A 12,916-nucleotide genomic window follows, 5' to 3' on the forward strand; every position below is an offset into this window, starting at 1 on the left:
TTAATTCTCAGTGCAATGGCAATATCCCACTCATTTTTGATGTGTGCTATAGCCTCTGTTTTTAAAGCAATCTGCTAATTGAACTTCACTTTGCTACTAAGATGTTTTTATTTATGGCAATTCATTGCAATTTCATATTTACTTCATGTTTTATTACACTACCATATATTCCAAGTAAAGGAAGCTGAAAACTATTCCTTTTTGCTATTATTTTTTAATAACAGTAATGCAAAATCCACTTCGTCTGCATAGGCTGGAAGGGAGCATGTAGGGGGAACAAGACTGAGGAAGAAGTGCATGGCATGGGCTGTATACTTGCATTTATTCCTACTACAGTTTCATTTAGGCTAGAATTCATCCACATAAATGATTCCAGAAATACATAATATAAGAATAACTTTGGAATAACTTCCTGTTTTATTATTACACAAAAATGGGGATGCTTAATCACAGGTTAGTGTTGTGGTGGGGAGGTGCGGGTAGTGTAGCTGGCTGTCACTGAGATTTTGGAAGGAGTTTGCTCAAAGCTAGCCAGACTGTTTCATTCTTCAGTGGGGCAGGGATAATTGTCATCAACAATGACAGACTGAGCATATGCAATCATATGCCTTATTTCTCTGTCACTAATGTAACCTGGAGGATGTGCCAGCATCTCCAGTCTGGGGCATCTCTGTTGAGGCAAATTAGGTACTCCGTGATATAGCTCCACATGTTCCACTGTGTGATCAGTTATTGAAATAAGGGCAGTGTTATATAGTCAACATAATCATATTGATTTTCAATTTTTTGGACCATTTTTAACTGTACAAATTCATAGGTATGACATAGTTCTTGGTTTGGTTTTAATTTTCAGGTGTCAGGCTCCGCTCACTATGATCAGGAATCTTCAATACAAATGTAACCTTGCACTGAGCAGCTGATGAAGTTTTCATTCTTGGCTGATAAAAATCTATTTTTATTTTGACATAACTAATGAAAGATCTGTCAGCATAGTGACAGTAATGGAAGCTGCTGTACAGAGGTTGTCAAGCAAATCACAAGCTTGGAATTCCTGGGTCATAATTTTAATCAAAATTGAGAGTTTGATTGTCAGATTTTTTAATAATAAAAGTAATTTTTGGTCTGCTGAACACATGGAATATTTTAAGCATCTCTCAGTTAATATGAGCTGCGATACTTTACTTTGTAGTGTAATGAAGACTCAGTCTGCCTAAAGCCATACCTGTGCAGATGGTGAAAGTGTCCTAAAGCCTCCACAATACCTAAAAAGAAGAGGGTTGGTTTTATTTCAACAATCAACTTTGCAAAGTCATATGAATAGGAAGTGTCACAGAGGATGTTCATAGAATCATAGAATAGTTAGGGTTGGAAAGGACCTTAAGATCATCTAGTTCCAACCCCCCTGCCGTGGCCAGGGACACCTCACACTAAACCATGCCACCCAAGGCCTCATCCAACCTGGCCTTGAACACTGCCAAGGATGGAGCATTCACAACCTCCCTGGGCAACCCATTCCAGTGCCTCATCACCCTCTCAGTAAAGAATTTCTTCCTTATATCCAATCTAAACATCCCCTGTTTAAGTTTTAACCTGCTACCTTTTGACTTTGAGAGTCAGCTGATCGGAGCTAGCACAGCTAGAGCCGGAGCCGGCACGCTGCAGAGACCACGAGGGTCAGAAGAGATTAGGAAAATCAGAGGGGACAGCGCAGAGACATCGCGATTCCCGACATCTCCCGATCCCCGAAGCCCCAGCAGCCCTTGCGAGAGAGCGGCTGACGTGGCAGGGGGCGTTCCCGCGGTGACGGCGACCGCACCCCTGCCCCTTGCCTTGAAAGAGCCTTTGGAAGGGCAGCGACCGGTCACTGCCCAGCAGGCGCAGGGAGGAACAAGCAGGTCGTGTTGTGGACTCTGTTGCTGGTGTCCCAGACTGCTGACCAATATGGTCGCCTCCAGAAGGAGAGCTTGCAGTAAGGAGACTGTAGCAACTCAGACAGAGACCCCGTCCCAAACCGTGGCTGTTCAGGTCTCTGGCTGCAGGGAGTGCCAGAGCCTGCTGCTGCTGAGGGAGGGAGGCCAGCATTCCACCTGTGTGAGGTGTGAGCAGGTAGAAGATCTGCTTAGATTGGTGGCAGAACTTAAGGAGGAGGTCGAGACGCTGAGGACCATCAGGGAGTGTGAAAGGGAGATCGACTGGTGGAGTAACTCCCTAGCATGTCAGCAGGAACGGTTCCAGGAAGATACCCCCAACAAGGGGATGGACCCCCTGTCCTCTCAGACAGAGGGGGATGGCCCGAGACAGCCCCTGCTCTGTAGCTGTCGTGCAGAGGTAAAGGACCAAAAAGACAATGAGGGCTGGAAGCGAGTTCCAGTTCGGAACCGTGGGCAACCCTCCTCCCTTCCTGCCCTGCTTCCCCAGGTGCCCCTCCATAATAGGTTTGAGGCCCTGGATCTTGATGGAGAGGTAAGTGAGGATGTGGTGCAAGGCCAGACTACAAGGTCACATAGGAAAAGGTGGTCGACTTCACGCCTCAAGACTGCCTCTGACAAGAAAGAAAGAAAAGTCATTGTTGTAGGCGATTCCCTTCTGAGAGGAACAGAGGGCCCGATATGCAGAGTTGACCCTCATCATAGGGAAGTGTGTAGTCTGCCTGGAGCCCGGATCAGGGATATCACCAGGGCGCTCCCCAGCCTGGTGCACCCGACAGACTACTACCCGCTGCTGGTCTTCCAGACAGGTGGGGGGGAAGCTGCTTCCCGCAGTCTGAGGGGGATGAAGAAAGACTACAGGGCCTTGGGGTGGATGGTGAAAGAGTCTGGGGCTCAAGTGATCTTCTCCTCACTTCTTCCATCTTCCGGTGATGATGTGGGATTGAATGGGAAAATTCAGTCCGTAAACAATTGGCTACAAGAATGGTGCTTTAGGCAGGGCTTTGGGTTCTTTGATAACGGCTGGTTTTATAAGGCTCCAGTCCGGATGATGGCACGTGGGAAAGGTTTAACTCACAGAGGCAAAAGGATGCTGGGGCATGAATTAGCAGGGCTCATTTGGAGAGCTTTAAACTAGATTCGAAGGGGGATGGGGTTGTAACTGGGCTTGCCCCAGTGGGGCAGCACTCTAGAATTGATGAAGACTGGGAGGCCTCCTATAATCCTAGGGTGAAATTGGTGAGCTCAGCTCCCTCCTTGAAATGCCTATACACCAATGCGTGCACCATGGGAAATAAGCAGGAGGAGTTGGAGACCTGTGTTAAGTCAGGAGATTATGATCTGGTGGCAATTATAGAGACGTGGTGGGACAGCTCACATGACTGGAATATACTCATGGAGGGCTATGTCCTTTTCAGGAAAGACAGGCCAGCCAGGCGGGGTGGTGGGGTTGCTCTTTATGTGCAAGAGCAGCTGCAATGTACTGAGTTCTGTCCAGGAACAGGGGATGAGCGAGTTGAGAGTCTGTGGGTGAGAATTAAGGGGCAGGCTGGCAGGGGCGATACTGTTGTGGGTGTCTGTTACAGGCCACCAGATCAGGGTGAGGAAGTTGATGAGGCCCTCTACAGGCAGCTGAGAGCGGCCTCACAGTCACAGGACATGGTCGTCGTGGGGGATTTTAACTTCCCTGATGTTTGCTGGAAGGACTACTCAGCAACCCAGCCACAGTCCAGGAGGTTCCTCCAGTGTATGGATGATAACTTCCTCATCCAAATGGTGGATCAGCCAACCAGGAGAGGAGCACTGCTGGATCTCATCCTCACTAACAAGGAGGGGCTGGTCGAAGCAGTAAAGGTTGAGGGCTGCCTTGGTTGCAGCGACCACGAGATGGTGGAATTCAGGATCTTGTGTGGTAGGACCAGTACAATAGCAAGTAGAATTGCAACCCTGGACTTCAGCAGGGCAAACTTTGGCCTTTTCAAGCAATTGCTAGGGGAAATCCCATGGGCAAGGCTGCTTGAAGGTAAAGGGGCCCAAGATAGTTGGTTGACATTCAAGAATTGCTTATTCCAAGCTCAAGAGCAGAGCATCCCGACACGTAGGAAGTCAAGGAAGAGGGCCAGGAGACCTGCATGGCTAAATAAGGAACTGCTGGGTATGCTCAAGTGGAAGAGGAGAGTTTATAGGTCATGGAAGGAGGGGCTGGCCACTCGGGAGGAATATAAGGCTGCTGCTAGAGGATGTAGGAAGGCAGCTAGGATGGCTAAGGCCTCCTTAGAATTAAATCTGGCCAGAGGGGTCAAGGACAACAGAAAGAGCTTTTTCAAATACATAGCTGATAAAACTAACACCAGAGGCAAGGTTGGCCCACTGGTGAATGGGATGGGTGCCCTGGTGACAGAAGATACAGAGATGGCAGAGTTATTGAATGCCTTCTTTGTCTCAGTCTACTCTGCCAGAGGCAGTCCTGAAGAGCCCTGTACTCCTGAGACCTCAGATGAAGTCAGGTCACTGGAGCAGTTTGCCTTAGTCGATGAGGAATGGGTTAGGGACCAGTTGAGCAATCTGGACATCCATAAATCCATGGGTCCAGATGGGATGCACCCGCGGGTGCTGAGGGAACTGGCGGAAGTCATTGCTAGACCACTCTCCATCATCTTTACCAAGTCTTGGGAAACGGGAGAGGTGCCTGAGGACTGGAGGAAAGCAAATGTCACTGCAGTCTTCAAAAAGGGCAAGAAGGAGGACCCGGGTAACTATAGACCGGTCAGCCTCACCTCCATCCCTGGGAAAGTGATGGAACACCTTATCCATCTTAAGGCATGTCAAGGATAAGAGGGTTATGAGGGGCAGTCAACATGGCTTTACCAAGGGGAAGTCATGCTTGACCAACCTCCTAGCCTTTTATGAGGAAATAACACAGTGGATGGATGATGGCAGAGCGGTGGATGTGGTCTACCTTGACTTCAGCAAAGCATTTGACACAGTCTCCCACAGCATCCTCATAGCTAAATTGAGGAAGTGTGGTCTGGATGATCAGGTAGTGAGGTGGACTGCAAACTGGCTGAAGGAGAGAAGCCAGAGAGTTGTAGTCTATGGGGCGGAGTCCAGTTGGAGGCCTGTATCTAGTGGAGTGCCTCAAGGGTCAGTACTGGGACCAGTATTATTTAATATATTCATCAATGATTTAGATGAGGGAATTGAGTGTACTATCAGCAAGTTTGCTGATGACACTAAGCTGGGAGGAGTGGCTGACACACCAGAAGGCTGTGCTGCCATCCAGCGAGACCTGGACAGGCTGGAGAGTTGGGCAGGGAGTAACTTGATGAAATATAACAAGGGAAAGTGTAGAGTCCTGCATCTGGGCAGGAACAACCCCAGGTTCCAGTATAGGTTGGGGAACGACCTGTTAGAGAGTAGTGTAGGGGAGAGGGACCTGGGGGTCCTAGCGGACGGCAGGATGACCATGAGCCAACACTGTGCCCTTGTGGCCAAGAAGGCCAATGGCATCCTGGGGTGTATTAGAAGGGGGGTGGTCAGTAGGTCGAGAGAGGTCCTCCTTCCCCTCTACTCTGCCCTGGTGAGACCACATCTGGAATATTGTGTCCAGTTCTGGGCCCCTCAGTTCAAGAAGGACAGGGACCTGCTGGAGAGAGTCCAGCGCAGGGCGACTAAGATGTTTAAGGGAGTGGAGCATCTCCCTTATGAGGAAAGGCTGAGGGAGCTGGGTCTCTATAGTTTGGAGAAGAGGAGACTGCGGGGGGACCTTATTAGTGTATATAAATATATAAAGGGGGAGTGTCATGAGGATGGAGCCAGGCTCTTCTCAATGGCAAACAATGATAAGACAAGGGGTAATGGGTATAAACTGGAACACAAGAGGTTCCACTTAAACTTGAGAAGAAACTTCTTCTCAGTGAGGGTGACAGAACACTGGAACAGGCTGCCCAGGGAGGTTGTGGAGTCTCCTTCTCTGGAGACATTCAAAACCCGCCTGGACACATTCCTGTGTAACCTTATCTAGGTGTTCCTGCTCTGGCAGGGGGATTGGACTAGATGATCTTTTGAGGTCCCTTCCAATCTCTAACATGCTGTGATACTGTGATACTGTGTAAACCATGCCACCCAAGGCCTCATCCAACCTGGCCTTAATTACCACCAGGGATGGAGCATTCACAACTTCCCTGGGCAGCCCATTCCAGTGCCTCATCACCCTCTCAGTAAAGAACTTTTTCCTTATATCCAATCTAAACTTCCCCTGTTTAAGTTTGAACCTGCTACCCTTTGTCCTGTCACTACAGTCCCTAGTGAATAGTCCCTCCCCAGCATCCTTGTAGGCCCCCTTCAGATACTGGAAGGCTGCTCTGAGGTCTCCACACAGCCTTCTCTTCTCCAGGCTGAACAGCCCCAACTTTCTCAGCCTGTCTCCATATAGGAGGTGCTCCAGTCCTGTGATCATCCTCGTGGCCCTCCTCTGGACTTGTTCCAACAGTTCCATGTCCTTTTTCTGTTGAGAACACCAGAACTGCACACAAGACTCCAAGTGAGGTCTCCTGAGAGCAGAGCAGAGGCTCAGGATCACCTCCTTCGACCTCTTGGTCATGCTCCTTTTGATGCAGCCCAGGATACGGTTGGCTTTCTGGGCTGCGAGCGCACACTGAAGCCAGCTCATGTTCATTTTCTCATCGACCAACACCCCCAAGTCCTTCTCTGCCCAGGGCTGCTCTGAATCTGTTCTCTGCCCAACCTGTAGCTGTGCCTGGGATTGCTCCGACCCAGGTGTAGGACCTTGCACTTGGCATGGTTAAACTTGATAAGGTTGGCATCAGCCCACCTCACAAGCGTGTCGAGGTCCCTCTGGATGGCATCCCTTCCCTCCGGCGTATCAACTGAACCACACAGCTTGGTGTCATCGGCAAACTTGCTGAGGGCGCACTCAATCCCACTGTCCATGTCACCGACAAAGATGTTGAACAAGACCGGTCCCAACACTGATCCCTGAGGGACACCACTCGTTACCGGTCTGCAGCCGGACATCGAGCCATTGACCACAACTCTTTGCGTGTGGCCATCCAACCAGTTCTTTATCCACCGAGTGGTCCACCCATCAAATTGATGTCTCTCCAATTTAGAGACAAGGATGTCATGTGGGACAGTGTCGAACACATTGCACAAGTCCAGGTAGATGACGTCAACTGCTCTGCCCCTGTCCATCAGTTCCGTAGCCCCATCATAGAAGGCCACCAAATTGGTCAGGCAGGATTTCCCCTTAGTGAAGCCATGCTGGCTGTCACCAAGCACCTCCTTGTTTTTCATGTGCCTTAGCATGCCTTCCAGGAGAATCTGCTCCAGGAGTTTGCCAGGCTCAGAGGTGAGACTGACTGGTCTGTAATTCCCCGGGTCATCCATTTTCCCCTTCTTGAAAATGGGGGTTATATTTCGCTTTTTCCAGTTGTCGGGAACTTCATCTGACTTCCATGATTGTTCAAATTCGATGGCCAGTGGCTTAGCAACTTCATTCGCCAGCTCCTTCAGGACCCGCGGATGGATTTCATCAGGTCCCATGGACTTCTATATGTTCAGGTTTTTAAGATGGTCTCAAACCAGATCCTCTCCCACAGTGGGCCTAGGGTCTTCATTCTCACAGTCCCTGTGTCCACCTTCCAATACTTGGGTGGTGCGGTCAGAGCCTTTGCCAGTGAAGACCGAGGCAAAGAAGTCATTGAAAACCTCAGCCTTCTCCAAATCCCGTGTAGCCAGTTCTCCTGATATCTTCCGGAGGGGGCCTGCATTATCCATAGTCTGTCTTTTATTCGCTACATACCTATAGAATCCCTTCCTGTTATCTTTAACATCCGTACCCAAGTTTAATTCTAACTGGGCCTTAGCTTTCCTAACCTGGTCCCTAGCTTCCTGGACAACATCTGTATATTCTTCCCAGGCCACCTGTCCCTGCTTCCACCTTTTATAAGCCTCTTTTTTCCCTCAGAATTTCCTGAGCAGCTCCTTATCCATCCAAGGAGGTCTCCTGGCCCTCCTGCTGCACTTCCTTCTAGTTGGGATGCAACACTCCTGAGCTTGTAGCAGGTGATCGTTGAATATCAACCAACAGTCTTGGGCCCCCCTGCCCTCTAGGGCTATATCCCATGGAACCTTACTAAGCAGGTTCCTGAAGAGGCCGAAATCTGCTGTCTTGAAGTGTTCTTGAGTATCTTATGCAAGTCTGAAGATTCCATTGTGTAATCCTTCTTTGGGTCATTGAGTTTGAGTAAAGCTGATTCCTTGGGAATCCAGAAGAGAGAGTGACTGTTAAGGTCTACTTGTGCTTCCTATCCCTCAGGCAACTGTAAGTCCACAAAAAGCCCCTTTTTCCAATTCCATTCTAACTTAATTTATTCAGTAATCATTTGTAGGAAGCCTTGTCAAAGGCTTGCTAAAAATCTGAGTCCACTGGATTTTCATTTATCCACATACTTTTCCTCCACCCCCTGAAATCACTGCAGGTAGCAAGGCAGTATTTTGCTTTACAAAAGTTCTGTTGACTTTTTCCCATTGGATGTATATGGGCTCAGCAATATTATCCTTTTGTATGGACTTTACTGTCTTAGCAGGATTGGAAGTTAGGATTAGTGGTCCTTTCAAGGCTCTCAGGTCAGTGCCATCTGGTCCACAATGACTTAGGGATTTAGCTGATCTAGTGCTTCATGTTGATGAAGATGTTACGAAGAACACGGCATGTGAGATACCGCATCATCGGCTTCATTGGTAAAGACAGATGCCAAGAATTTGATGAGCTTCTTCACTGTGACCTTCTCATCCTTGAATATCCTTTTCAGGCCTCTGTTGAAAAATGATCCCACCAACCCCCTAGCTGTCTTTCATCTTTCAGAGTATTTAAGGACCATTTTAGTCTCAGCATGAGCATCTGTTGCAGGGTGATCTTAAATTCTTCTTCACCCTCTTAATTTCCTGTTTAAGTTTGACCTTCCCTGTTTTATGGCCTTTCCTGTTCTCATTTTCATTCTCCTCACTTTCAGAAATTTCCTGATGTTCTTTTCTTCACTTTCTTGACACATTTTAAGCAGCATGTCCACTTATATATCTGAAAAGGAGCAGGGAGGAGAGTTCTATCTGTAATCATTTAGTGTTTTAGTTTGCAGTTGCCAGTAATGCACCCATAGTCAGTTTAGTGTTTTCTAAGTTCCAAATATTTTCTTCTTTATTTGGGTCTTCCTAGCAGCAGAAGCAACTAAAAAATTGAATTTTGTGCAAATGTGAGACTTTACGAACTGAGTGAAGGTATTGGAGTTGGTGGTCTTTGAAATGAAAAATGTTAGCTTCTAATTTTGGACTGCTGTATACTGAATATTTAAAAATCTGATGATATAGAAGAATCTAAGATATAGAATGCCTCCAATTTTTTAAGTGATAAAAACCCCCACAAATCCCATTTATTTTTGTCATTTACATTATGGCAATGTAGAGTTACATTCAGCATTCTTGGATAATTGATCACAAATGTACACCTTAATTTTATGGAATGTGGTGATGATTTTTATAATTATATTTCTTCAGGAAAACATACTGCTGTGGAGCACTGTGATGTTGTGACTGTAATATTGTGAATCATTTTCCTGATTTTTAATGGCTAAGGTAGTAAAGATTGTTAGGGATTATATCTTAATTGTTCTGTTCTACTGTACTGTACCATATTGTATTGTACTGTACTCTATTCTACTCTACCCTACCCTATCATTATTATAGTCCCATACTTCTGGAGGAATCTTGTATTACTACATGATACAAGGTGCTGTATGAGGAAGTCAGGGGTTTTAGTAAGCAGATAAGAGGTGGTTATGTGAGAGTGAGAAGTAACATGGGATCACGGGATGTGCACTTCTTGTTTCTCCTCCATTACTGTAGGAAAATAGTTAATATAACTGGCAGTGATTATTGCTTATGCTTCAGATTTAATGACCAGCTGAGATTAATTAGAAGAAGGTTTCTCAGAACAGCTAGATCTTGGCGCACTGTCTTAATTGCTGTTGGGAGAGGAAAAGGTCTTTCTTAAGGTGTGCCTATAGCCTGAAAATACACTTTTGGAAAACTTCACATGACCTGGTTGTAAGCGATAATGTGGACCCAAATTCAACAACCTGAGAGGCCCCTTCCAATCTCAAATTACTGTAAGTGCTCTGACTTGTGACTTGTGTGTAGATTCAGGAAAGCGTTATTAGCAAATTACTCAGTTGGCAGCTGGAAGTTTTTTGCACATTTTAAAAGCTAAATGAAGTTAATTAAGGATATTGGGCCAATACTTTATGCTCAGTGTTGATGCCTGCAGCCATGGAATTGTCTATTTAAGATGCTCAACCCTCAGCCCAGCGTTGGTGGTAAAATGTAAACATTACATTCTATAAAGCCTACATAGGTTTTTAGTGCCAGCTTTAGGGAGTTAATTTTAAATGGCTGATTTTCAAAGTAGATTTAATTTTGATATTAGTTGTTTGATTTTAGGACTGGTATTTTAAGGGTTGAGTAGAAATAGGGGGAAATGGCTTATGCAGACATAAAAATGACATGAAAGAGTTAATTCTTTAGTGAGTCAGAGCTCAAGGTTTAGGGAGATTTATGTTCTTTGAACATATTTAAAAATTCCTGAAAATATCCAGTACGATGTATGCCTTTGTTTTCTAGTACGCACAGTGTGTTTTAGGGAACGTGGATTTCCTTCCAGTTTGGAAATTTTTCCAGTAAGTCAGGGCTTGATGTGTATTTGGAGTACTGTTCCTTTGCAACTGAATTTCTCTGGTCTTACATTTTCTGGCCGTTGATAAACACACAAGGCATCTGCTCCCATCCTGTGTGATGAGCTTTGTAAACCTCAGAGGGCGATATGAAACAGAAGTGCCGAACAGCTACAACAGACAGCTTTGAATAAGTGTTTGTATTTGGTAACTGATTAAATCTATTTATATCATAGGCAACAAACTTATCCTAGGGTCTAGTCAGAAAATTGTAAGCAATCTTAAAATGATGTGTGGTGAGCAGACCCTATCAGCTGGAAACTGCTGCCCCTTAGCTGGAGCCGGAGGGCTGACCCAGTGTGTGTTGGTTCAGGTTGTTAGTGTCTGAAATTAGATAAATCCAAACTTTCAGGTGCTATGTTTCATCTGAGGGGTTGCTTTTTTTGAGAGCATTAATTCAATTGCCTTGTGATTGTTGGACCATATTCTTAGTTTGTGATGTTAGGAATGTCTAAATGAAGGCTGCAATGTATGTACGTAACAACAATGTTTCTCATTTCAAGGAAATGGTAGGAACATTAGAGTGCTTTCTACTTTTTCTGTATTTTTATTAACTTGTGTTAAAGTTAAGGGGAATTTGACATCTGATAACAGAAGATGTTCATGAACTTTAGGTCAGGTCTTGCTTAATTCTCTAAAAGCTCTAGAATAACTTCAACTGATGTTTATATCACATTGTCTAGAAATTGTGTTGAGTTGCATCATGTTACTACACTACAAATTGGAAATATTCTGGGAATATTAGAGGCCATTTTGGAATTTAATCATAGAACCATAGAATCACTTAGATTGGAAAAGACCTTTACGATCATCAAGTCCAGCCATTACCCCAAGTCTGCCAAATCCACCACTAAACCATGTCACTAAGGATCTCATTTACATGTTTTTTGAACCCTTCCAGGAATGGTGACTCCACCACTTCCCTGTGCAGCCTGTTCCAATGCCTGACCACCCTCTCAGTGAAGAAATTTTTCCTCATATCCATGCTAAACCTCTCCTGGTGCAGCTTGAGGCCATTGCCTCTTGTCCTGTCACTTGTTACCTGGGAGAAGAGACCAGCCACCTCCTCCTCCTCCTAATATTCTAATATACTTGCATTTTGTGTGCTTCAAAGCTGAAGGAAGTTAATTTCAAGACTCGTGCAATTAGTATGCTGTGTCATGTCATTTCATCTGATTAAGTGGAGAATTTCTGTAATAGGTTGGATGAATCCCACACACACTGGCAAAAGCAGCATGCATGTTCAAAATACACTAATTTGTGTCACGCTGATTTCAAAAAATGGGGTTTATGTAGGCAGGGTTAAGTCTGCACTGGAAAGGTTTGGATCAGCAAAACATTTTTTGACTAAAAATATTTGCCTGGTAAAAATATCCCTAGCTGTTACTGTTCTCAAACTTTCCACGTAATAATTATTCCTAATGTGAAACTGGTTTCATGCTGCAGGCTTCAGTTCACCAACGCACTTGAAGTCATGCATGGCTTGCATCATAGTGGATCATTCCCTCTATTTTAAAGGCATAATTCATGTGCTTGAATCAGACACACATTTAAGTACCTTGTTGAATTAGTGCTTATGTGGAAATCGTTTTTCTTGTCAACATAATCAAATTTGGAACTGGAAATTACCTTGTATAGATGGCTTTTAGCATTTTATTTCAGAATTGTGCCACCGTCAGCTATTGCTTGGTTTAATATTTGTGGGTTTGCAGCTATCCAGACAATGGAATGATTTTGTGTTCATCTTCAGAATAATTATATGCCTCTTGACTGCCTTTTCAGTTTATATGTAAAATCAGCATTTTGCCAATATTTTCATTGTTTGAAAAATAGCAATGCAAAGTCTGATTGACAGAGAATTAGTCTCAATTTTATGTGAATAGAGACAAGTTTAAATTCACAGTTATATGAGGTGTAACATAAATTTTAAAAGGTGTAAATTTCATCTCTATGTGTGGCTATTTAGATATTTATTTACCTGGTCTTCTGTATTTCAATGTTTTTCAGACAAGTATAAAAGAAGGATTACTACTGAAGCAAACCAGTTCTTTTCAGAGGTGGAAAAAGCGTTACTTCAAACTTCGAGGGCGTACCCTTTACTATGCTAAGGATTCAAAGGTAATTCTGTAGTATTAGTGTCTAATGCTATATACCTGTAATTCCAATTTTGTTTAGATTTAT

At 44.9% G+C, this 12,916-nt stretch overlaps 1 protein-coding gene across 2 annotated transcripts in view; it reads left to right on the forward strand.

The window, feature by feature from the left end:
* The window catches only part of DGKH (diacylglycerol kinase eta), a gene marked incomplete at its 5' end in the record, with an annotated part of 167,644 nt that overhangs the window by 88,080 nt on the left and 66,648 nt on the right, over positions 1–12,916 (forward strand). For both annotated transcript variants that reach the window (XM_080613420.1, XM_080613421.1), the window contains one exon: positions 12,743–12,853. In XM_080613420.1, the coding sequence (XP_080469546.1) occupies positions 12,743–12,853 (111 nt within the window). The remainder of the gene's footprint in view (positions 1–12,742; positions 12,854–12,916) is intronic.

The sequence above is a fragment of the Psittacula echo genome (genome assembly GCF_963264785.1).
Source record: "Psittacula echo genome assembly, chromosome: 3".
In the NCBI taxonomy this organism is placed as follows: domain Eukaryota; kingdom Metazoa; phylum Chordata; class Aves; order Psittaciformes; family Psittacidae; genus Psittacula; species Psittacula echo.